The 22,502-nt window shown below is 43.7% G+C and overlaps 3 protein-coding genes across 8 annotated transcripts in view; 2 read left to right on the top strand and 1 right to left on the bottom strand.

Moving 5' to 3' along the window:
- NTN1 (netrin 1) overlaps positions 1-541 on the bottom strand; it is a 250,838-nt gene extending 250,297 nt beyond the window's left edge. For 2 of the 3 annotated variants that reach the window (XM_075846782.1, XM_075846784.1), the window contains exon 1: positions 174-539. The gene's annotated coding sequence lies outside the window, so the exon portion shown is untranslated. Of the gene's footprint in view, positions 1-173 lie in introns of all 3 variants that reach the window. The other variant, XM_075846787.1, reaches the window with a different exon arrangement.
- Positions 345-5,847, top strand: MFSD6L (major facilitator superfamily domain containing 6 like). 2 transcript variants are annotated; one of them, XM_075846781.1, is made up of 2 exons: positions 345-425; positions 3,642-5,847. In XM_075846781.1, the coding sequence occupies exon 2, from the start codon at positions 3,675-3,677 to the stop codon at positions 5,529-5,531; it is 1,857 nt and encodes a 618-aa protein (XP_075702896.1). In that variant the 5' UTR covers positions 345-425; positions 3,642-3,674; the 3' UTR covers positions 5,532-5,847. The 2 variants fall into 2 exon arrangements, with proteins under 2 accessions (XP_075702896.1, XP_075702895.1); XM_075846780.1 differs by lacking the exon at positions 345-425 and adding an exon at positions 477-564.
- LOC142666647 (bMERB domain-containing protein 1-like) lies at positions 354-20,687 on the top strand. Of its 3 annotated transcripts, none has more exons than XM_075846789.1 (8): positions 354-425; positions 9,128-9,239; positions 9,313-9,446; positions 13,572-13,692; positions 15,221-15,294; positions 15,660-15,774; positions 19,626-19,699; positions 19,899-20,687. In XM_075846789.1, exons 3-8 carry the CDS (start codon positions 9,368-9,370, stop codon positions 20,021-20,023), a joined length of 588 nt encoding a protein of 195 aa, XP_075702904.1. In that variant the 5' UTR covers positions 354-425; positions 9,128-9,239; positions 9,313-9,367; the 3' UTR covers positions 20,024-20,687. The 3 variants fall into 3 exon arrangements, with proteins under 3 accessions (XP_075702904.1, XP_075702903.1, XP_075702905.1); XM_075846788.1 differs by lacking the exon at positions 354-425 and adding an exon at positions 479-564; XM_075846790.1 differs by lacking the exons at positions 354-425; positions 9,128-9,239 and having other exon boundaries at positions 9,251-9,446.
- Positions 20,688-22,502: the final 1,815 nt, after the last annotated feature.

The raw sequence follows: 22,502 nt of genomic DNA, 5'->3' as shown, positions 1-22,502 counted from the left end.
TGCTCTCATTCCCTCAACTACGCTGAAATATGACACATGACCTTCGATTGGTTGGAAAGAAAAACCGCGGCAATTTTTACCCTGAGGCGATTTTCATACGACATAGTTGAGTACATCTATATATATTTGTTTTTTAGGTTCATAGTTTTCATTGTATCCCTGATTTCTCTTACCATCTAACTTGTTGTACTTCACCGTATGTCCATTAGCTGTGTGACCGCTAGATAGCGGTAGCTCTTGCAGCGCTCTCTGTGTCTTGTCTATCTTCTCTCAGACCTCTATGATCCTTCTGCTTTATCCCGTATCCAGGTGACGGTGTCATCTATTGCATGTCAGGTGTATGAGCAGCGACACCTGCTGGTGGGCGTGGTTAGGGGCGGTAGCTGCAGGTTGTAGGCCGGTGACGTGTCCGCCACCTTTGGCAGGTGAGGAAGGCGGGGGCAGACTGCAGGTGTAACTGTGTCCTGACCGGAGATGTGGAGGCTTCTATGGTTGTCTTCTGTCCGGGACACCCTTCCTGGTCCGGAGGAGGGGAGCCCTGTGTCATCCTAACAGCAGAATCGGGTCAGTCTGTCTCTATGCAACACTGATTGATATATATTTGTCGTGTAATGACGTCATCATGATAACATTATAGCTGCTGCAGTCAGGATAGAGATGTATTCTATTGCATTGGTGTATATATATATATATATATATATATATGTATGTCATCTGTGCATAGTCCATCAGCTGGTCACCCCAATGCGTCAGTGACCCCATTTTTGACTGCACCTTCCATGCAAATCGATAGAAATACACTGCAACATTTCTGCACCAAATCTTCCGGAATTATTCCACACACTGACAGCAAGCAGGACTGTGGAAAACATTGCCGGAAGTTTGTTTTTTTAAGGAATAACTTGCGCCTTCACGTCTCTTCCTCCTCCCTGGGGCCACTGTTATCTGGGACGGACAAGTTCACTTATATCTGCGTGCAGGCGGCGTTTTCCCTGTTCGTGCAGCTTGTAAAACGAGGCACTACAACCTGCTCAACCTGTCCAGACTGCAGTGTAGTATGTCGGCCAGGTAGAGCCGTTAACCCTATTGGTCTTGGAGACCAGAATGCATTTTTTGGATTGACGATTGTAATCTTATAGGGGGGAGATCTGGCTTTGACAACCGTTTCTTGTTAGAGGGGTCCCCTAGTAAAATCTGAACGCACGTGATGACCCCCCCAGATTAGCTGGTATCGCTGCGGTGCCCCTAATAGGGGTTGTCTAATCAGACGCCCCTTTAAATTGCCCATTGGATGTCAACCTGATTGTCTGATAATACGTCTATAAGTATTGTCTATAAGGACGGCCCGCTGGGCCCCTAGCGTCTCTCTTTGAAGGAAGGGTTCTATAGGTTGGTATTCTGGGTGTAGAAAAGGGACAGCATATCTCTAGGGTTTGCCGTCACTTTCTGATCAGCGGGGGGCTTAACCCAATTGATCATTACAGCAGAGGGGCCGAGGCCCCTTTGACGTTTTTTGGGCTCAAGTGAATGGAGTTGCAGTAGACGGCCGGAGCACTGCGTGAGGGGGGATTTGGAAAACGGTGGGGGACTAGCTTAGCGGTTGGACCCCCATGATCAGCAAGTCACTTGCTACGTCCAGGATATCTCTCTGGACGGGGGCTCCTACGATCAGCATTGGAGGCGTTGATCTGACCCCCTGAGACCCTAAATGCACTGATTTTTTTGTGTATTTTTATATATATATATATATTTATTTTTTTTAAATGAATTTATTTATTTTTATTAAATGATTCCCTATTACAAAACGTGACTGCATATGTCTACTATGTACCATTACGTTGTGATCGGTGGGGGTCCGACTGCCAGGACCCCCACCTATCCTGAGAACTAGCCTTGTGGCCCCTTGATTTTCCCCGTCACATTTGTAGGGAAACGCAACACCGCTCCATTCAAGCGTGCAGAGGAAAGCTTTTTTTAAGAGGGCGCGGCGCTGCCGTCCCTTCAATCTTAGGATTGGTGGGGGTTCTGGAAGTCTGATCCCCACCGATCAGAAAGTAACGGCACGCCCCAGCTGTAGGGGTCGCTGTACTTGACCGACCACTATGACTCCTTAATCCTGCGCATTGGTGGAGATCCCAGCTATCCGACCCCAACCCCCCACCCCACTGATCAAGATATTCATGGCAAATCCAATCAATCTGCCATCAATGATTATGGCGAGAAAACCTTTTTAGGGTGCGGTACGTGCAGCGGGCGTGCTATAGTAGTGTACCCCACGGCTAGCCAGGGTCTTAGCCAGAACCGGCAGTATAGAAGAAAGTGTCTCACGTGCCAGCCAATCACGTGGCTTTTCAGGTAAATAGATTTCACTCATACGTTCTGGCGGGGTCACCCAGCCGGCCGGGCGAGCTCATTATCACACCCGGAAGTTATGTCCTGCTGCTAAGAACAAACACTCACACCCTGTCAAGGCACTCGCTGCAAAGCACGAGGCGTTATCCTGACCATTTTCTTATCTTGACAGACGGGCATTTTTTGTAAAGATGCCGATCGTGGAGCAGTGGGGTGACTCTTTCTTGAAAAGTAAGTAGAATATATCGCACGCCCAGCGAGGCTCAGAAATGTACATGTCCGCATCAGCTGTGTGGCCCTATTGGGGTGTGAGCAGAGGAGCCGCTTGCATTGCGTAACGTTTTCCCTGCACGTGGAAATCGCGCTATATCTGCCGCATGACAGCCCACACTGAGTTCTATACAGAGTGATCGTAACGTGAGGCAGAAAGTGCCACATATTTATGAAAGCCGTGCAACGTTTAAAGGGGTTTTTCCATCAAGACGGCCCCATTCTACGAGCCAGAGTGTTCACTACAGGGGAAACGCCTGCCAGGCCATGGCAAACCGGACCCATGGTCGACGGCAGATTGCCATGGTGGCTCCCATATTTAAAGGGTAGTCGGACAAATCCTTTAGAAGGTGTTGTCTCATGAAGATGAACCCTTCTAAAAAGAAGCCGGCATATCGTTCAGCTAATGGCCGTGGGTCCGGCTTCTCTACCCTTCGGTCATAACCTCAGAAGTCGTGGCCCCTTTGGGGGGAAATGCACTACAAATGATTGGCCGTCCATGCGAGGTGGGGATCTCTCTGTGTCTCTATCCGGACACATTGATATGAATGGGGACTGTGTAATATTTAATTTCCCCTGTGGTGGTGCTGCACATTGAGCACTTACTGCCAGGTTTCACCACAAATCACAGCTGATCGCTAGGGGGTCCCAGCTGGAGGAGACTTTGCGACCAGCTTATTGTCAATGGAACTTCTAACAAGTCGGGATTGTCCAAGGCAGAAAACCCTTTTAATCTTGTAATAAGACTTTGGAAATTGTGATCGTCGTGGAAATTTATTATGGTCTAGAATCGATTTTTGCTATAAAACATTGGCATACACGTGTGACCACTCTGAGCTGGTGTCTGGAAGACCAGTGTGTGTAATATCAAATCTTATATGCAGCACTAACGTCATGGACGTGTCCCTATGTGTAGCCCAGACCTAAAGAGCTGCCGTCCTATATATGAGCTGTGATTATGGTAGGTTTATACAGACCGATGTACTTTATATAACCTTCATGCCGTTGTGTGTTCACAGGTCTCCCGGAGGTGGCTCTTCCCAGCCGAAGACATGAGCGTCACCAAGCAATGGGACGTCAGCAAGGCTCTGACTATTGCCAGCTTGTTCCACTTCTTCCACGGCATTGGAAAGTTCTGCCTTATCCCTTTCTTAACCATCTTCTTCCGATACCTCGGACTGAGCCCTCCTCTGGTGGGCATTATAATAGGCCTGAAACACATGATCCATGTTTTTTGGGCACCTCTTTGCTCTTACATGGCCAAAACGAACAGTAAGAGACGGGTTCTCATCACAACCTCTCTGTTGCTGTCGGCCGGAGCCGGCTTAGCCTTCACGTTCTTTCCTCCGTTGGAAAGAGATATGGTCTTAAGATACTGTAATGTTAGTCTTCCTTGGAAGGAGAAGTTGACCACCCCAGGTGCTATGGATCTTGAGCTGTTTGGGCCTGAGGACAATACAAGTTTTCTGGTGCCTGGAGGATCTCCAACACCTCAACTGGCGCCGGTCATGTCTACAGGACATGGCAGCAATAATCCAGTAGAGAATTCGACTATGGAAGCCACAACCATTGAGAACATGGACATCATAGACATGACGTTAGTCATTTCCACCCCTACCCCACCTCTTGAAACCAACACTACACATCCGAAAGGGCCTAAACCAGTTACCAAACAAACGTCGGAAAAGTTGAGGGACAAATTGACCAGCCATAAAGTTATGGGTATCACTTCTCCGCTCTCCGATGTTGGTTCTGGACCTCCTCCTGTACCATCTCCGAAACCTAAACCATCCAACCATTCTGTTCATAAGAAAAAAGTCAGAGAGGTCCTCATAGGGTTACCGGTCCTGGAACATCTTCTGGATAATGAACATAAGATATTCCTGGTTGTGTTGGTCATGGTAATGGTCTGGTCCGTCTTCACGGCCCCATTGAAGTGGACCACAGATGACAGCCTTTATGAGTATCTCGACTTTGTAGATGCCACTGACCGGCATGGTAAAGTTTGGATTTGGAGTCACATGGGGGCTTGCACTGGGTCCTGTGCCATCGTGTTTCTGATAGACAATCTCAATTGCTTCCTGACCCCAAATATACCCAGAATCTATCTTCATTTTTATGGCTACTCTGCGTTTATGGTCATCACTGTGTTTCTTGGCACTTTGTATCCTATACATGTCTCCAAGAAAACGGAACATGCCAACAAGACCATCAAAGCCCTGGGTCTCATCGGAAGTGACGGCCGAGTCATCTTGCTGTCCATCACAGTCTTTTTGACAGGCGCCATATGGTCCACCGCTCACAATTTTTTATTTTGGCAGATGCAGGACGTGGGCAGCACTGAGCTCTACATGGGAATCTCCGTCGCCCTTGCCCTCTTCTCCGAAGTCATTCTCCACTTTTACAGGGGTAAATTTTTGAGGACCGTTACGCTCAAATGGACAGTAGTCATTGGCCTTGGTTGTTTGGCGGTGCAGATGGTATATTACTCGTTCTTATGGACATCTTGGGCCGTGTTGCCCATTCAGATTTTGAGTGCCTTCAGCAATGGAGCCCTTATCTGGGCTGTGAATGCCCAAACCAACGACGTGGCCACGCCAGGCACGGAGAGGTCTCTTCAGTTGGTTCTGCACTGCCTGTCACATGACTGCGGCGCCAGCCTGGGTAGCTTCGCCAGTGGCTTCATCATCAGCAGTTTCGGCCTCCCGATACTGTTCCAAGCGTGTAGCGTAACTCTGCTGCTCTGGATCTCTTTGTTCTTGTTGGTCCATCCCAGACTCCCCCACATCAAGAAAATTAACTATTCGCGGCTCCTGGCTGCCGACAACAGTGACATGAGCGACTCTGACGATGACCAGGAGAGAGACTGGCTGGTTAAAGCCATGAAAGACGACGGCAAAAAATGGTAGCCGATTGTCAAGTGCATGATTTGCGGAATTGTGGACCTTCAGAACATTCTCTAATGTATTATGTCTCTTTATGAATATGGATAATATATAATATTTTATTACATGCTTCGTGTTTTTTGTGGACCGTACTAAACCGTTTTGCCTCCGATTCTTTGAAGAGATGATAAAAGATTAGGGAGCGTGATCGCCACCCAGGTGGTTTTGAGATGGTGCCCTCTACTGGCTCAGCTTTATCCATTACTAACATCTTTCATTAGGGGTTTTTTTTTTTTTTTACTTTAGTTATAACCTTTAATAAAATGTCACATGACCAAAACAGATATGTGGGTGCTATATTAACTAAAGCAAAAAAAAATAATAATAAAGAGGGAGGCCTCATGCAGGACCACTCTCTATTAGCCAGGGTGGAGAGCTGCTATTTTCTATCCCGAGGACCCCCACAAAAATGATTAGTTGCAGTGAGCCTCAACGATCCCTTATGATTCTTGGAGATCTTGGTAGCAAGACCGTACCACACTGTGTTGCATTTTTTTCGGACGGAATTTCCGCTGCGGAAAAAACCGCACATACATACATAGGTCGTTGTTATGGCGACACGCCCCTCCATCGCAGTCCAGTCCAGCCTCCTTGGATGATGCTGCAGTCCATGTGACCACTGCAGCCTGTGATTGGCTGCAGCGGCAGTCACATGGGATGCACCGTCATCCCAGGGGGCTGGATTACAGGAACGAGGAGGGTGTTTTTATTATTTTATTCTCCGTAGTTGCGTTTTTTGTTTTTGCGGTGTAATCTCTGCCAATACGCTGCAAAAGTCACTACACTTTGCTTTCGGTTGCGGGTTTTGCATCCCCATTGAATTCAATGGGGGAAAACTCGCAACGGAATATCCACAAAAACGCATAATTAAATTCCGCACCACAGGTCAATTTATTAGCGTATACGCTGAGTTTTTTTTCCCTGCAGCATGGGCATAAGATTTTCTGAATCTCATTCACTTTGCTGCTACTGTAAATGCTGCAAAGTTCCCACAGAGAATTCTGTTGCGGAAATTCGGCAGCGTTTACGCTATGTGGGAACCCGGCCTTCGTGTTTACCTGGATTCGAATAAAATGGCTGCTTTCTTCCAAAAACCGTGCCACACCTGTCCAGTTTGTATGTTCACTTGAATGGAGCTGAGCTGCAATACCAGACACAACCTGTGGGCAGGTGTGGCGCTGTTTCTGGAAGAAAGCAGACATGTTTTTCTAATCTTAGACAACCCCTCGGGCATGGGATTCACGCTATAAACACAACTCTACTGATAATGACTGACGTTGTCACAGTCCTAAGTCACTGAATAGTCATGTAGTGTTTGAAGCAAAGGTCATAGGTATAATTAAAGGGTAACTCCACCCAAAACATTTCTTTATCTTGCTAAGTTTAGATCAGTGGTGGTCTCCTAGGGGCCATATGTGGCCCTTGCATGCTTACCCTGTGTACAATACATGCACTACTCTATGCTTTCTGCCATAAATGTTTTATCCGACTGCTTGGACGCCACAAAAGCCAAGAATGAGTCACGTTTTTCCGGTTTGCAGGGAAGAGGCGGCCATCGTAGTAAACTGGAGATATGTAAACAAATGAGGTTCAGAGTCGTAGTGGAGGGTCCCAAGAGGAGCATCATAAGACAACCCCTTTAAGGGGTGCATCTGAGGGCCCTGTAATGTGGTAGGTCCATGTCCTTTAGACTAGGGCTATATGGATGGGGCCGCGCTACAAACTGCGGGTTCACAACGTGTCCACATTCACTCATTCAGGGTAACCCAGCGATCTATGGCCATACAGCCTTTGTGGCGGTTTAAGTCGCCATGTAGCCCTAGCATTAATAGAAGGGGATCTTGAGCACGATGCTCCCTCCCTGTTATTGTCTCCACCATTGCATTTGAAATAGGAGACTGCTCATTTTTAGAGTAAAGTTATTAGATTTATTAGAGGGCACTTTTTATAAAGAAAACCTTGCAATTACACTCAGTGACCAGCAGGTGGTGCCGTTACCATGGAATAATTGCAGCTGCTTATATATAACATCATGAATAGTTTTCTGTGATGTGGCCAGTGGGGGGCACTGTTCAGTTGGCGGTGTAATAACATTAAGCAAGGCAGTTCATATCTTGAGGTTACGGCATGTTATGCGGGGGTGGGGGGGGGGGTTCAGTCCCATAAAGATTTATTTACTGAGACAATGTTATTAACATTTTTAGTAAAAGTTGCAGGTCGGTTTCTGGCGAACAGTAAACAGCAATTCACAAAACTCACTTGGAAATGAAGAAATGTGCGATATTAAAACCCTTCAAGGGAATCCAGGAAGCTGAGATATAATGTGCTGTTTTCCAGGACCTTACACATTTGTACATAATGACCGGTGTGATACCCTAATAAAGTTATTCTAGCTATAAAAGTAGGAGACAATGTGCTGTATTTTCTTCCTGCCAGTCAGTTCTAGTCCGACCTCTTCTCATAGCTTTACTGCAACCATTTATACAAACTATGGAGCTATCATTTAGTCTAGTCACAAGGTCACCCAGACTCCATCACAATGCACTGTCCCTGTTTGCTCCATTTTTTTGATGACACCTTCACTGAATTAATGGCAGACTGGGAGTCTTACATGAGGCTTTAGAGACATAACTGGAGACCCCCTTAAAAGAACACTTCAGTGCAGGACCTGGGGGCGGGGCATGACAGTGATTTAAAGGGCTTTCCCTTTACGGACATCATATAAGGGGGTCTCCCGCTTGGGACAGACGTGGCAGAACAGACAGTCGGTATTATGGGGGGGATTTATTAATGGCTTTGTGCCACTCTTGTGTAAAGTCGCAAATTATGGTTTCCAGTTTGACATTTCTTAACTGGGCAGGGTTCAGTGGGCGAGAGCGTAGCCTCCTGCTACAAAATTGGCGAAAATAATAGGGCAAATCTACACGCGCTCGTAGCAGGCGCAGACTTGCATTTCTGGTGCAGTTAGGCAAAAATGCGCCAAATTTATTAAGAGGTGTGCGTTTTTTAACGAATTAGGCGCAGTTCAGTCTAAGACTGGTGTACGAAACGCCAGCCTTTTTAAAATCCCCCGTGTTTAAATTCCTCACCATTTTCAAGATCTGTGCTTGCTGTCGGTGAATGGAAAGGTGAGCAGTATGGGTTTTCAACTTCTTGAAGTAAACAAGACCGTTTCCATGGTTGCACCTGAACCTACCAGCATAGTTCTATTTGGGGGTATTCAGACGGTACTGCGATTGATAAACCTTAGGCTACGATATCACACAGCGGCTGAGATACGGATGTGGCGCGGTTTTTAAATACATTGTTAATGGCCGCGTGGTTTGGTGAGTTAAACTGCTATTTACCTGTAAAATTGTTCGATTATTAACCCCTTCCATCATTATTACCTACATGTACGTGATGGAAATCACGCGTGAATAAAAATAAATTCATTCACCGACAGCAAGCGGAGATTAAGAAAATGGTGAGGAATTGAAACACAAAGTATATTAGAAAGTGGCGGAATTTTTAATCGTACAATAGTAAAGCTTTATTAACCTTTCATTGCCATCCTGCAGACAGATTGCAGATGCAAGGACCAACCACTAGAGGGAGCAGACACAGCAGTCTGGTCCTCCGCATCCCAGAATCTCCCAGCTGATAAATCTCCAATGGTTTGGGAGCAGCCAAGTAAGTGTCGGAGCTGGATCCCCCTCCTCCTCGTCCGTCGGGTCCCTCTGCCATGTAGTTCTTTCTCTTGCAGGGATGCTCCGGTCGGGGGACCTCTACCTGCACCTATAGATCACGCTGGATTGACAATGGAGAAGGAACGCAGATCATCGAAGCAGTACGGATCGCTGGAATCTACCGTGTGGAAACCCACCGAGCAAGCCTCAGGTAGGGAGAACCTTCACGTATAGTCCCATCCAATCCTAGCACGTCCCCTATAGGGTCCTTACACTAGTCATGGAAAACAGTCGCTATATGTGACACTAATGATGCATCAACCATTCATTACTGGACCGGGCATCAGGCTGGCACATATGGGCATTGAATGGCACGGTCTTTACACAGTGATATATTTAGGATGCAGCTCCTCAGCTCTGCTCAACTCTCCATTCATAAATTCCCCCCCCCCCCGGGTCACGTGCCGTCTCCATGAATGAGGGAGAACACAAGGACAGAATTGTAAAGCAGCCCGAGTATCCCGTCCTATAGTATCTAACTATTGTACTCAGAGACCATATCACACAGGGGAGGCTTAGATACACTAGTTCAGCAGACAGTATCACACCATAGGATTATATACATCGGATCAATAGACAGTATCACACATGAAAGGCTTAGATACACCAGTTCAAGAGACAGTATCACACGAAAGGCTTAGATACACCAGCTCACGAGACAGTATCACACATGAAAGGCTTAGATACAGCTTAGCATACAAAATTACACATAATAGGCTTAGATACACAGCTCAGGAGACCGTATTACACATGATAGGATTAGATACACCAGCTCAGCAGACAGTATCACACATGAAAGGCTTGGATACACAAGTATAGTAGAGAGTATCACACGATAGGCTTAGATACACAGCTCAGGAGACATTATTACAGACGATGGGATTAGATACACCAGCTCAGCAGACAGTATCACACATGAAAGGCTTGGATACACAAGTATAGCAGACAGTATCACACACGATAGGCTTAGATACACCGGCTAAGCAGTACATTGCCCCTGGAAAGTGCTAGAAGTCACTGGAGGACTCCATATAAACGTGAGTATACGCCGCAGAGCAGGCTAAGGAAACAAGTAATGAAGGCTCCGGGGGTACAGGGAGCTGGCGATACTTGCGGGGGTACAGGGAGCTGCTGGCGATACTTGCGGGGGTACAGGGAGCTGGCGATACTTGCGGGGGTACAGGGAGCTGGCAATACTTGCGGGGGTACACTCCAGCTCCGTGTGGTCACATCAGCTGTCACAATAAAGATGTGGGCAGTGAACATGGCATATCCTCGCCCACATTTACTGAACGCCTCATGGAGCCTGCGAGCTGCTTGTTTTCTCATGGTCCATCGAGTGCTGAAGAAAGTGTCAGTACATACTGACACCCACTCCCTCCAGAGATCACTCATATCTGTTATGACAGCCGTTCAGACCATCAGCAAGTCCAGTCAGTCATCCGATATGTCAGCGGTCATCATTTATAACTGTGCTGGGTCAGACTGATGTCCACTTTATAAGTCAGATGACACCCAGGTGCCCAGAACAAATGTATCAATCTCTATTACAATGAGTTACATTATACTCCAATCACATCCAGAGCTGCATTTAAAATTCTCTTGGCTTCCTGTTAGCCCCCACGCAGCAGGATCTTACATTTCTCTGATTATCCTAGTAGTTCGGTGTCTGTACAGATGACACTCGCAGGTCTTAGCCAAGCAGTTAGGGTGTAAGCAGTATTCTGAATGCATCTCCGGATGTGCCTGGAGTACAATTCATGATGTGAACTTTCAAACTGTAAGCTCACCGCTCGTTCAGTGTCTGCTGTGGTGCGTTGTGGGAGATGTAGTGTTTACTCCTGCCTCTGTACGGAAGTCTGCTATAGAAAGTTATATCCCTTAGGATATGTGCACACACACTAATTACGTCCGTAATTGACGGACATATTTCGGCCGCAAGTCCCGAACCGAACACAGTGCAGAGAGCCGGGCTCCTAGCATCATAGTTATGTACGATGCTAGGAGTCCCTGCCTCTCTGCAGGACAACTGTCCCGTACTGTAATCATGTTTTCAGTACGGGACAGTAGTTCCACGGAGAGGCAGGGACTCCTAGCATCGTACATAAGTATGATGCTAGGAGCCCGGCTCTCTGCACTGTGGTCGGTCCGGTACTTGCGGCCGAAATACGTCCGTCAATTACGGACGTAATTAGTGTGTGTGCACATACCCTTACAATGCACTGCTGCAAAGAACAGATCATTATGGGGATCTAAGTGGTTTGGCAATGGATTGTGCAGAATTGTGAATGCAGCTCTGGATGTGACTGGAGTATAAACCAAAATGTAACTCAAGTACAGCTGTATTTACAAATCTGTGAAAGCCGAGCCGCACGCCATGTAGGGTTATTTTAATGCAGACGACAAGATCAATAATGTTCTGTTTCCACATCTTACTGTCAGAGTTTTTCTTCCCATCACTGGTCTGGACCGGGCACCTGCTGATTGGCTGCCAGGAGGTTTTATATAGGAAACATCGATCTGAACGTAATGGATGGTTCCACCTCAATAACCTTAGAAATGGAAGATACGAGAGCGGTGGCCGTGACGCTTCTATAGAAATAATGGTTGTCGAGCAGAACAGAATGCACAAAATCCTACTCCATTATGTGCACTAAAACCTGCTCCGTTATGTGCACAAAATCCTACTCCATTATGTGCACTAAAACCTGCTCCGTTATGTGCACTAAAACCTGCTCCGTTATGTGCACTAAAACCTGCTCCGTTATGTGCACTAAAACCTGCTCCGTTAGGGTATGTGCACACACACTAATTACGTCCGTAATTGACGGACGTATTTCGGCCGCGAGTCCCGGACCGAACACAGTGCAGGGAGCCGGGCTCCTAGCATCATACTTATGTACGACGCTAGGAGTCCCTGCCTCGCTGCCGGACAACTGTCCCGTACTGAAAACATGATTATACTACGTGACAGTTGTCCTGCAGCGAGGCAGGGACTCCTAGCGTCGTACATAAGTATGATGCTAGGAGCCCGGCTTCCTGCACTGTGTTCGGTCCGGGACTCGCGGCCGAAATACGTCCGTCAATTACGGACGTAATTAGTGTGTGTGCACATACCCTTATGTGCACTAAAGCCTGCTCCGTTATGTGCACTAAAGCCTGCTCTGTTATGTGCACCAAAGCCTGCTCCGTTATGTGCACTAAAGCCTGCTCCGTTATGTGCACTAAAACCTGCTCCGTTATGTGAACGTTCATATGGAGGATGGGTATTCTGTCAGGTTTTTAAAACGTTTCCCCTTTAAAAATATATATATTTTACCTGGAAATATCCACCTCTGAGGTGTTCTCTCGTGGATTTTTAATTCCTTTCTGAGTATTTTCTGGGTTTCTACGTAGAGAACAGATGCAGGCCAGATGTAGCCATTAAAGTGCTGGCAGAGGTCACCCCTAGCTTTCCAGAGACATTCTGCCTGTGTGTCAGTCTTCACTGTAGGGCCGGTATTCTGTTCATGAATCAGGATGATGATGGGAGCCTGTAGTGGATAGAACGGTGGGAGGACGTATATTGTTATATAACATTGTCAGTCTGCAACTATTTGCCAACTTTACCGGAAAAGACCAAACAGGCGCCGCTGCAGACAACGTACGGACACCGAGGAGGTGAGTATCTGCTGGTCAGGGGTCTGTATTTATTTAGGGGGTCTTGTCTGGGGCCAGGATTTATTTAGGGGTCTGCCTTTGTTAAGGGGTCTGTAATTATTTAGGGGTCCGGTCTGGGGTCTGTATTTATTTAGGGGTCTGGTCGGGATCTGTATTTAGGGGTCTGGTCTGGGGTCTGTGTTTATTTAGGGGTCTGGTCGGGATCTGTATTTAGGGGTCTGGTCTGGGGTCTGTATTTATTTAGGGGTCTGGTCGGGATCTGTATTTATTTAGGGGTCTGGTCGGGATCTGTATTTAGGGGTCTGTTCTGGGGGGTTAGTTGAGGGGTCTGCATCTATTTTGGGGTGTGATGAAGGGGGTCATATACACTATTAGATTTTAATGCCGCAGTTTGAGGGCGCGTACTAAATAAGGGGAATTCGCATTGCGCAGCGTCAGACGCTTTTCAGGTTCCCCACGATGTCCCTTCTCTTAAGTTGCCAAGTTTATCAATGAGGGAGACCGGGCTTTGTTACAGATGTGGGCACAAAATGGGCATGCAGTATTTAATGAATTTCTTTGGTATGTGCCAAGGCCCAGCACATCACATAGTTCTTATTTTCCCCTTTTTCCTCAGGTGACGATGTTATATCCATGGCCGATTCCACAACTACAGTGGATGATATTGAAGACGAGCTGTTCAAGATAGAAAGGATCCGGGAGATTCTGGTCAGGAGGGAGTCTGAGCTGCGCTACATGTGAGTACAGTCTGTCCTAGAGCTGTGCCCCCAACGCAACATGCCCGCTGGGCTCAGTAGTGCGCCTCAACACCATCGAAGGCAAAAAAAAAAAAAAAAACTATCTCCAAGTGACAAACCCTTCTTATCCCAAGACATCGGAATAGAATAAGACAATATTTATGTCATGTTGCGGTTATGGAGGGGCCTTAAGCTATTTTCAGATGTAGCAGAGCTAAATGTGTCATTCTATTTTTGCACTATGGAAAACCATAGATAACCTATATTGATCTGATATCGCAATGACAAACTCAGCTCTGCTACATCTGTGCAGATTCTGTCCTCATAGGACCCTAGCCCGACTACAACAGACCAATTTTATAAGACTTGTGTAGTGTTACATTGCTGATGGATTCGAGGGGGGGGGGGGGGGTCCGTCTTCCCTGCAGATAGTAGAGATGTGTTGGCATAGAAGGGGTTAAACGGGCATCGTCTTAGCGGGTATGAACAGCAGGTGTGAGTCACCGAGCTATGAGTCACCGCTCGCCCCACTCCACTGGTTGCCTGGCAACGGTCAGGATGCCGCGCAGTGAAGGCCTGTCCAGTCTTATTAGCGGGTCACTAGACTGGTTAGGGAGATGCGTGCGGGGACGTCCCATTGACAGCAAAGAGAGTAACCCAAACCTGCAATGCCAACATTATTAAAGGGGTTGTCCAGGATTAGAAAAACATGACTGCTTTTTCCATTAACAGCGCCACCCCTGTCCACAGGTTGTGAGAGGTATTGCAGTTTCGCTTTATTTATTTAAATGGAGCGGAGTTGCAATACCACACACAACCTGTGGACAGGTGTGGCGCTGTCTTTATAAGAAAGCAGCCATGCTATACAAATCTTGGACAAAGCCTTAAATTATTTGTGGTAACCCATCGGCACCTTGCGATTGTGTCACGCGGTGCCAATGGGAACCCCCTACATTTATTCAACTCCTTAGATGTTGCGCTCGCTATTCACTGCAACATATAAGGGCCAGTATCATAGTTTTCTCTGACGCTGGCTCTTATAGCAGTAGCCTGGCTGTTAATCACAGCTGGCATAGCTTCTGTGCCCGCACCATCACCTGGACATACTATTACGTCATAATGCATCATGATAAATACCTTCAATAAGACGTAATGCTAAGTGATTTTGCTTGAAAGGATTAATATCTACTTAAATTAACTTTGACTTGCTGGTTCACGACTTAAAGGGCAGTTTAATTTACAGTTAATATTAACGTAAATGGCGCAGTAAACATCCCGAAATTATATTACAATGATATTTTATAACTTACGTTTTGATAAATTCTTTTATTATGGTCCTGAATGTCTCTCCCGTCATGCATCAGGACAGAGAAGAGGTTTCATATTTTCTTCACTTTGGGCGGAGCTTTTTGTGCTTGTGCTCTTTGTCGCCCCCTGCTGAGCAATATATATATATATATATACATTGTTTCAGCTAATTAATCATTACAATCTTTTCATTTTTCTGTGTGTTTTTGGGTGTTTGTAGGATGGATGATTTTCAGCTGTGTCAAGAAATTACTCCACTCAAGAAAGATCTTCAGATATTGGTCTCCAAACCCGGTAATTCCACCGGTGCCAGTAATAAATGTGCCCGAAATGGGCAGCTCCCCTGCAAAGTGGCACTACAAGATTCAGCAAACTTTAGATGTCCTTTTGTGTGAAGCTGTATCTGATTCTGGGAAAGCTGGGTGACTACCAATAGAAACAAAATAGAATATCTTTTTTTCTCTCTCTACTATGTACTTTTTCCCTTTGGGGGTCTATGGGAAATATTTAAGCGCATTTTTAAGCTATTGTAATGTATTTTTTATTTTTGTAATATTTAAAGTATGAATAAAGTTTTTGTTAAAAGAAACAAAATAGAACGCCAAAAGTTCTGTAGAGAAAAAACAAAAAAAACAACAAATTTTTGTTTTGTACGTTAGATAAAGAAAAAACCCTGGAAGACCGTCAGAAGGAAGAGGATATCTTACAACGTATCCATAAACTGGTGGAGACCCGGGATTTCCTAGTAGATGACGTGGAGTTTGAGAGGTTACGGTAACTGTCCTTCTATCCAACGCTCAATTTTAGATTATTAAAGCCCAGGTTATACCAGCATGTTCCATATCACTATATACAAGAAGATGTATAACTTATACCAGCTGTACATATATAATTATATACAGAAGATACCCAGGTTATACCAGCATGCGCCATATCACTATATACAAGAAGATGTATAACTTATACCAGCTGTACATATATAATTATATACACAAGATACCCAGGTTATACCAGCATGCTCCTTATCACTATATACAAGAAGATGTATAACTTATACCAGCTGTACATATATAATTATATACAGAATATACCCAGGTTATACCGGCATGCTCCATATCACTATATACAAGAAGATGTATAACTTATACCAGCTGTACATATATAATTTTATACAGAATATACCCAGGTTATACCAGCATGCTCCATATCACTATATACAAGAAGATGTATAACTTATACCAGCTGTACATATATAATTATATACAGAAGATACCCAGGTTATACCAGCATGCTCCATATCACTATATATAAGAAGTATAACTTATACCAGCTGTACATATATAATTATATACAGAAGATACCCAGGCTATACCAGCATGATCCATATCACTATATACAAGAAGATGTATAACTTATACCAGCTGTACATATATAATTATATACAGAATATACCCAGGTTATACCAGCATGCTCCATATCACTATATACAAGAAGATGTATAACTTATACCAGCCATACATATATAATTATATACAGAATATACCCAGGTTATACCAGCATGCCGCATATCACTATACACAAGAAGATGTATAACTTATACTAGCTGTACATATATAATTATATACAGATGATACCCAGGTTATACCAGCATGCTCCATATCACTATATACAAGAATATGTATAACTTATACCAGCTGTAAATATATAATTATATACAGAAGATACCCAGGTTATACCAGCATGCTCCATATCACTATATACAAGAATATGTATAACTTACACCAGCTGTACCTATATAATTATATACAGAAGATACCCAGGTTATACCAGCATGCTCCATATCACTATATACAAGAATATGTATAACTTATACCAGCTGTACCTATATAATTATATACAGAAGATACCCAGGTTATACCAGCATGCCCCATATCACTATATACAAGAAGATGTATAACTTATACCAGCTGTACATATATAATTATATACAGAATATTTCCAGGTTATACCAGCATGCTCCATGTCACTATATACAAGAAGATGTATAACTTATACCAGCCGTACATATATAATTATATACAGAAGATACCCAGGTTATACCAGCATGCTCCATATCACTATATACAAGAAGATGTCTAACTTATACCAGCCATACATATATAATTATATACAGAAGATACCCAGGTTATACCAGCATGCTCCATATCACTATATACAAGAAGATGTATAACTTATACCAGCCGTACATATATAATTATATACAGAATATACCCAGGTTATACCAGCATGCTCCATATCACTATATACAAGAAGATGTATAACTTATACCAGCCATACATATATAATTATATACAGAAGATACCCAGGTTATACCAGCATGCTCCATATCACTATCTACAAGAAGATGTATAACTTATACCAGCTGTACATATATCATTATATACAGAAGATACCCAGGTTATACCAGCATGCTCCATATCACTATATACAAGAAGATGTATAACTTATACCAGCTGTACATATATAATTATATACAGAAGATACCCAGGTTATACCAGCATGCTCCTAATCACTATATACAAGAAGATGTATAACTTATACCAGCTGTACATATATAATTATATATAGAAGATACCCAGGTTATACCAGCATGCTCCATATTACTATACACAAGAAGATGTATAACTTATACCAGCTGTACATATATAATTATATACAGAAGATACCCAGGTTATACCAGCATGCTCCAAATCACTATATACAAGAATATGTATAACTTACACCAGCTGTACCTATATAATTATATACAGAAGATACCCAGGTTATACCAGCATGCTCCATATCACTATATACAAGAATATGTATAACTTACACCAGCTGTACCTATATAATTATATACAGAAGATACCCAGGTTATACCAGCATGCTCCATATCACTATATACAAGAAGATGTATAACTTATACCAGCTGTACCTATATAATTATATACAGAAGATACCCAGGTTATACCAGCATGCCCCATATCACTATATACAAGAAGATGTATAACTTATACCAGCTGTACATATATAATTATATACAGAATATTTCCAGGTTATACCAGCATGCTCCATGTCACTATATACAAGAAGATGTATAACTTATACCAGCTGTACATATATAATTCTATACAGAAGATACCCAGGTTATACCAGCATGCTCCATATCACTATATACAAGAAGATGTATAACTTATACCAGCCATACATATATAATTATATACAGAAGATACCCAGGTTATACCAGCATGCTCCATATCACTATATACAAGAAGATGTATAACTTATACCAGCTGTACATATATAATTATATATAGAAGATACCCAGGTTATACCAGCATGCCGCATATCACTATATACAAGAAGATGTATAACTTATACCAGCTGTACATATATAATTATATACAGAATATACCCAGGTTATACCAGCATGCTCCATATCACTATATACAAGAAGATGTATAACTTATACCAGCCATACATATATAATTATATACAGAAGATACCCAGGTTATACCAGCATGCTCCATATCACTATATACAAGAAGATGTATAACTTATACCAGCCATACATATATAATTATATACAGAAGATACCCAGGTTATACCAGCATGCTTCCAGATCACTATATACAAGAAGATGTATAACTTATACCAGCTGTACATATATAATTATATATAGAAGATACCCAGGTTATACCAGCATGCCGCATATCACTATATACAAGAAGATGTATAACTTATACCAGCTGTACATATATAATTATATATAGAAGATACCCAGGTTATACCAGCATGCCGCATATCACTATATACAAGAAGATGTATAACTTATACCAGCTGTACATATATAATTATATATAGAAGATACCCAGGTTATACCAGCATGCTGCATATCACTGTATACAAGAAGATGTATAACTTATACCAGCTGTACATATATAATTATATACAGAATATACCCAGGTTATACCAGCATGCTCCATATCACTATATACAAGAAGATGTATAACTTATACCAGCCATACATATATAATTATATACAGAATATACCCAGGTTATACCAGCATGCCGCATATCACTATATACAAGAAGATGTATAACTTATACCAGCTGTACATATATAATTATATATAGAAGATACCCAGGTTATACCAGCATGCTCCATATCACTATATACAAGAAGATGTATAACTTATACCAGCTGTACATATATAATTATATACAGAAGATACCCAGGTTATACCAGCATGCTCCATATCACTATATACAAGTAGATGTATAACTTATACCAGCTGTACACATATAATTATATATAGAAGATACCCAGGTTATACCAGCATGCTCCATATTACTATACACAAGAAGATGTATAACTTATACCAGCTGTACATATATAATTATATACAGAAGATACCCAGGTTATACCAGCATGCTCCATATTACTATACACAAGAAGATGTATAACTTACACCAGCTGTACATATATAATTATATACAGAAGATACCCAGGTTATACCAGCGTGCTCCTAATCACTATATACAAGGTATACATATATAATAATATGCGTCTGATCTTTTCTTAGGGAACGTGAGGAGGACAAAGAAATGGCTGATTTTCTGCAGAGTAAACTCTCTAAAAGTTACTTGAAGAAGGCCGGTGAGTCTTTCCCATTGATGAGTTACTTTCTATAATGGAGTCCGGGGGTCACGCGATTTTCCAGCATTTTAGCAGTAAATGGGATATTTTGCGTTATTATTTGTGATGACTTTTGTACATTTATAGTCCGTTCCTGTTATAAAAAAAAAAATAATTAAAAAAAATGTCTGTTACTGAGGGATAACAATGATTTCTTCAGTCCGCAGGAAGGAAAAGACGGCTAAAGTCACGTCTCGCGCCCAACAAACCTCCAGTCCCTACGTCACAAAAACAAGACTAACACTCCTAAAGGAGTGCTGCGGATTCACCTGCTCCATCATGTAACCCTCTACTTCCTATCCAAGGTGGAGCTTTCAAAATGGCTGCCCACAAGTGCTTCATTCTCATTGGCCAAGCGACATCAATAGAAACCTCACTGCCAGCGGCCATGTTTTTTGCCTTTTTGTATATATATATATTTGGTAAAAACTGTTTCACAGAGGGGAAGGTACACAATGCCTGGCAGGTCCTTTGGGCCGAGAAGACCCTCGTCATCTATGTAGATGTGATATGTGTGTCCCTAAGAGGTTTTTATCAAATCATAGGTTCTGGAACTGGCTCTGAAGGGCCTATCAGGGATTCGGAAAGTATCTTGTCACATAGTCTCCTCCCCTCTCATCCCTTTAAGCCATTCAGGAGAGCCAAGACTGGTCATGTGACTCTGACTCCTATAAACCAGTTCTAAGGCATCAGGGAGGCGGAGCTTTCCTTGAACCAAGATGGCTGCCCACAGTGAATGACCCTTGACTGTAATTTGCACCACTGTGTGACGGTTTTGTGTTTTTGTACTTCTTTGTGCTTTGTTTTATCATGTGATATGTATTTGCTATACGACACTGCACGTCGCTCCACTTTGGATATCGAGCTGTACTATCGTAATATTTATTACATGTGTATACAGATATTGTGTATGTAAAATATGGATTTTTAGAATACATGTGTGCACCTACATAGAGGTATATACCAGTGTACATGTATATGTCATAGGAGCAGAACATTGGGGGAAAAAAGTGCTGGACTTGTCGCAAGACTGACACCAATGGCGTCCGAGCTGAATAATTTGTAGACCTTGTTCAGACTAGCACATGGGTGTAGCGTGCTGTGAGAGACGCTTCCTATGGCGTCCGCCGGAACCCATTGACTTTAGCGGGCACCGTCAGGTTTCCATCATGGTTTACGGCGTTTTATCTGGAAACTAACTCTATTTTTCCTGCCGCTTTAGACCGTATCGGCAACGGAGGCTCCTAATGAAGCCTCCGACGTGATGTGAACAGAGTCGAGATGCGTGAACTTGTTGGTCACAAATCGAATTCGGTTCCAATTTCCCCAAATTTTTAGATCCCCTAAAAACAGAAACTGTTTGGATTTGTGCGCACGAATCCGCAAAAATGCCATACTCCCCACCTCCCCTGGTTTCCCGTAGCGATGCGTCCCTGCCGACCTCCTGAGATGACTTTTTTTAACATCACAGATGGCAGCTGTCACATGGGACAACACAACGTCATCTAAGGAGGCTGGCAGAAATGAGACGCTACGGAAGACTGGAGGCAAAGAATATTTTTTTAACTTTATGGGTGCAATCGCAAGTGCCCCCATTGGGTGTTTAACCCTTTGAAGTCTTCGAGGACTGTATCCAACTTCGATATAGTCCTAGAAGACATCAGAGAGCCAGACGGCAATCGGGCACTTGCGATTTGTGGCAAATTTATTTTGGGAAATTCCCTCATCTTTAGAACAGAGCTTTACCTACTCCTGGACTCCAGGCTAATCTCCTACAAAGACTTCTGGCAGCCGCCACTAGGGGGAGCTTGCTGTATATGTTGTTATAATTCGCCTATTGACTTGATTGGGAGCTGTATGCGGTTAGCTCCCTCTAGTGGGGGCTGCTGGCAGACAGAATTGTGTCTGTGAAGGGAAGTATTGTGCTGGCACTGGTAAGGGAGGCATTTTGGCTGTCATGGAGGCTTGACCGGCGCTTGTAGGTGGGGTTGGTGTCTGTTATAAAATCTCCACACTGGAGCCTATATAGTCTCACAGAATGGGGATACTGGAATCAGCGGGGGGCATAGCCACATAGCCACTACAGGGGGCCCCAAAAAATTGCAGATGCGGCATTGCTCCTAGAGGATAATCACAGATTTCCCCTCAGAATTTATAGCGCTGCTTATCCTGAGATTCCTGGTTCATTAATATAATGCTAGTTCTACAGTGAAAACGGACACACGGCTGTGTAGATGTGTTTTTTTTGCTTGCTTGCTTATTTAAGGTGTCAAAACCAATGGGGTGGATCCTAAACAAGGAATGTAAAGTAAGTTAAAATATGATGTGTCCTCTTTAAGTTTCTGCAATGAAGGATCTATCAGGAGGCATTGTATAACCTCCAGCAGCCCGCCATGTAGAATTGCAGGATTTATAACATCCATCCCACTCTGCCAGGCTAATCATTTAGTCTAAATGGCTTGTGGCACGCAGCGTTTTTTTCTGGCCCCGCCATGCTCTTGGCGCAGCAGGTGAGAGGCGGCTGCTGTAATTTACAATGAAACTCAATTCTCCTGCGGGTGCAGGGGTCTGATCCTCCGCTGACAAGGAGATAGATGTCTGGGCGCATATCAATGATTGGGTGACTCATCGGCACAGGCTGCGCTGAATGTTAATGTGGACCGGGGTGGGCGCTGTGAACCTCAATGGGGAAACTTAACCACACACTTATTATATACGACTCGTTATAGGGTTTAAGTGGATTTCCCCTTACGATTCATTTATT

Source organism: Rhinoderma darwinii, chromosome 13 (assembly GCF_050947455.1).
Source record: "Rhinoderma darwinii isolate aRhiDar2 chromosome 13, aRhiDar2.hap1, whole genome shotgun sequence".
Taxonomy (NCBI): Eukaryota; Metazoa; Chordata; class Amphibia; order Anura; family Rhinodermatidae; genus Rhinoderma; species Rhinoderma darwinii.
This window is presented reverse-complemented; position numbering and strand designations above follow the sequence as displayed.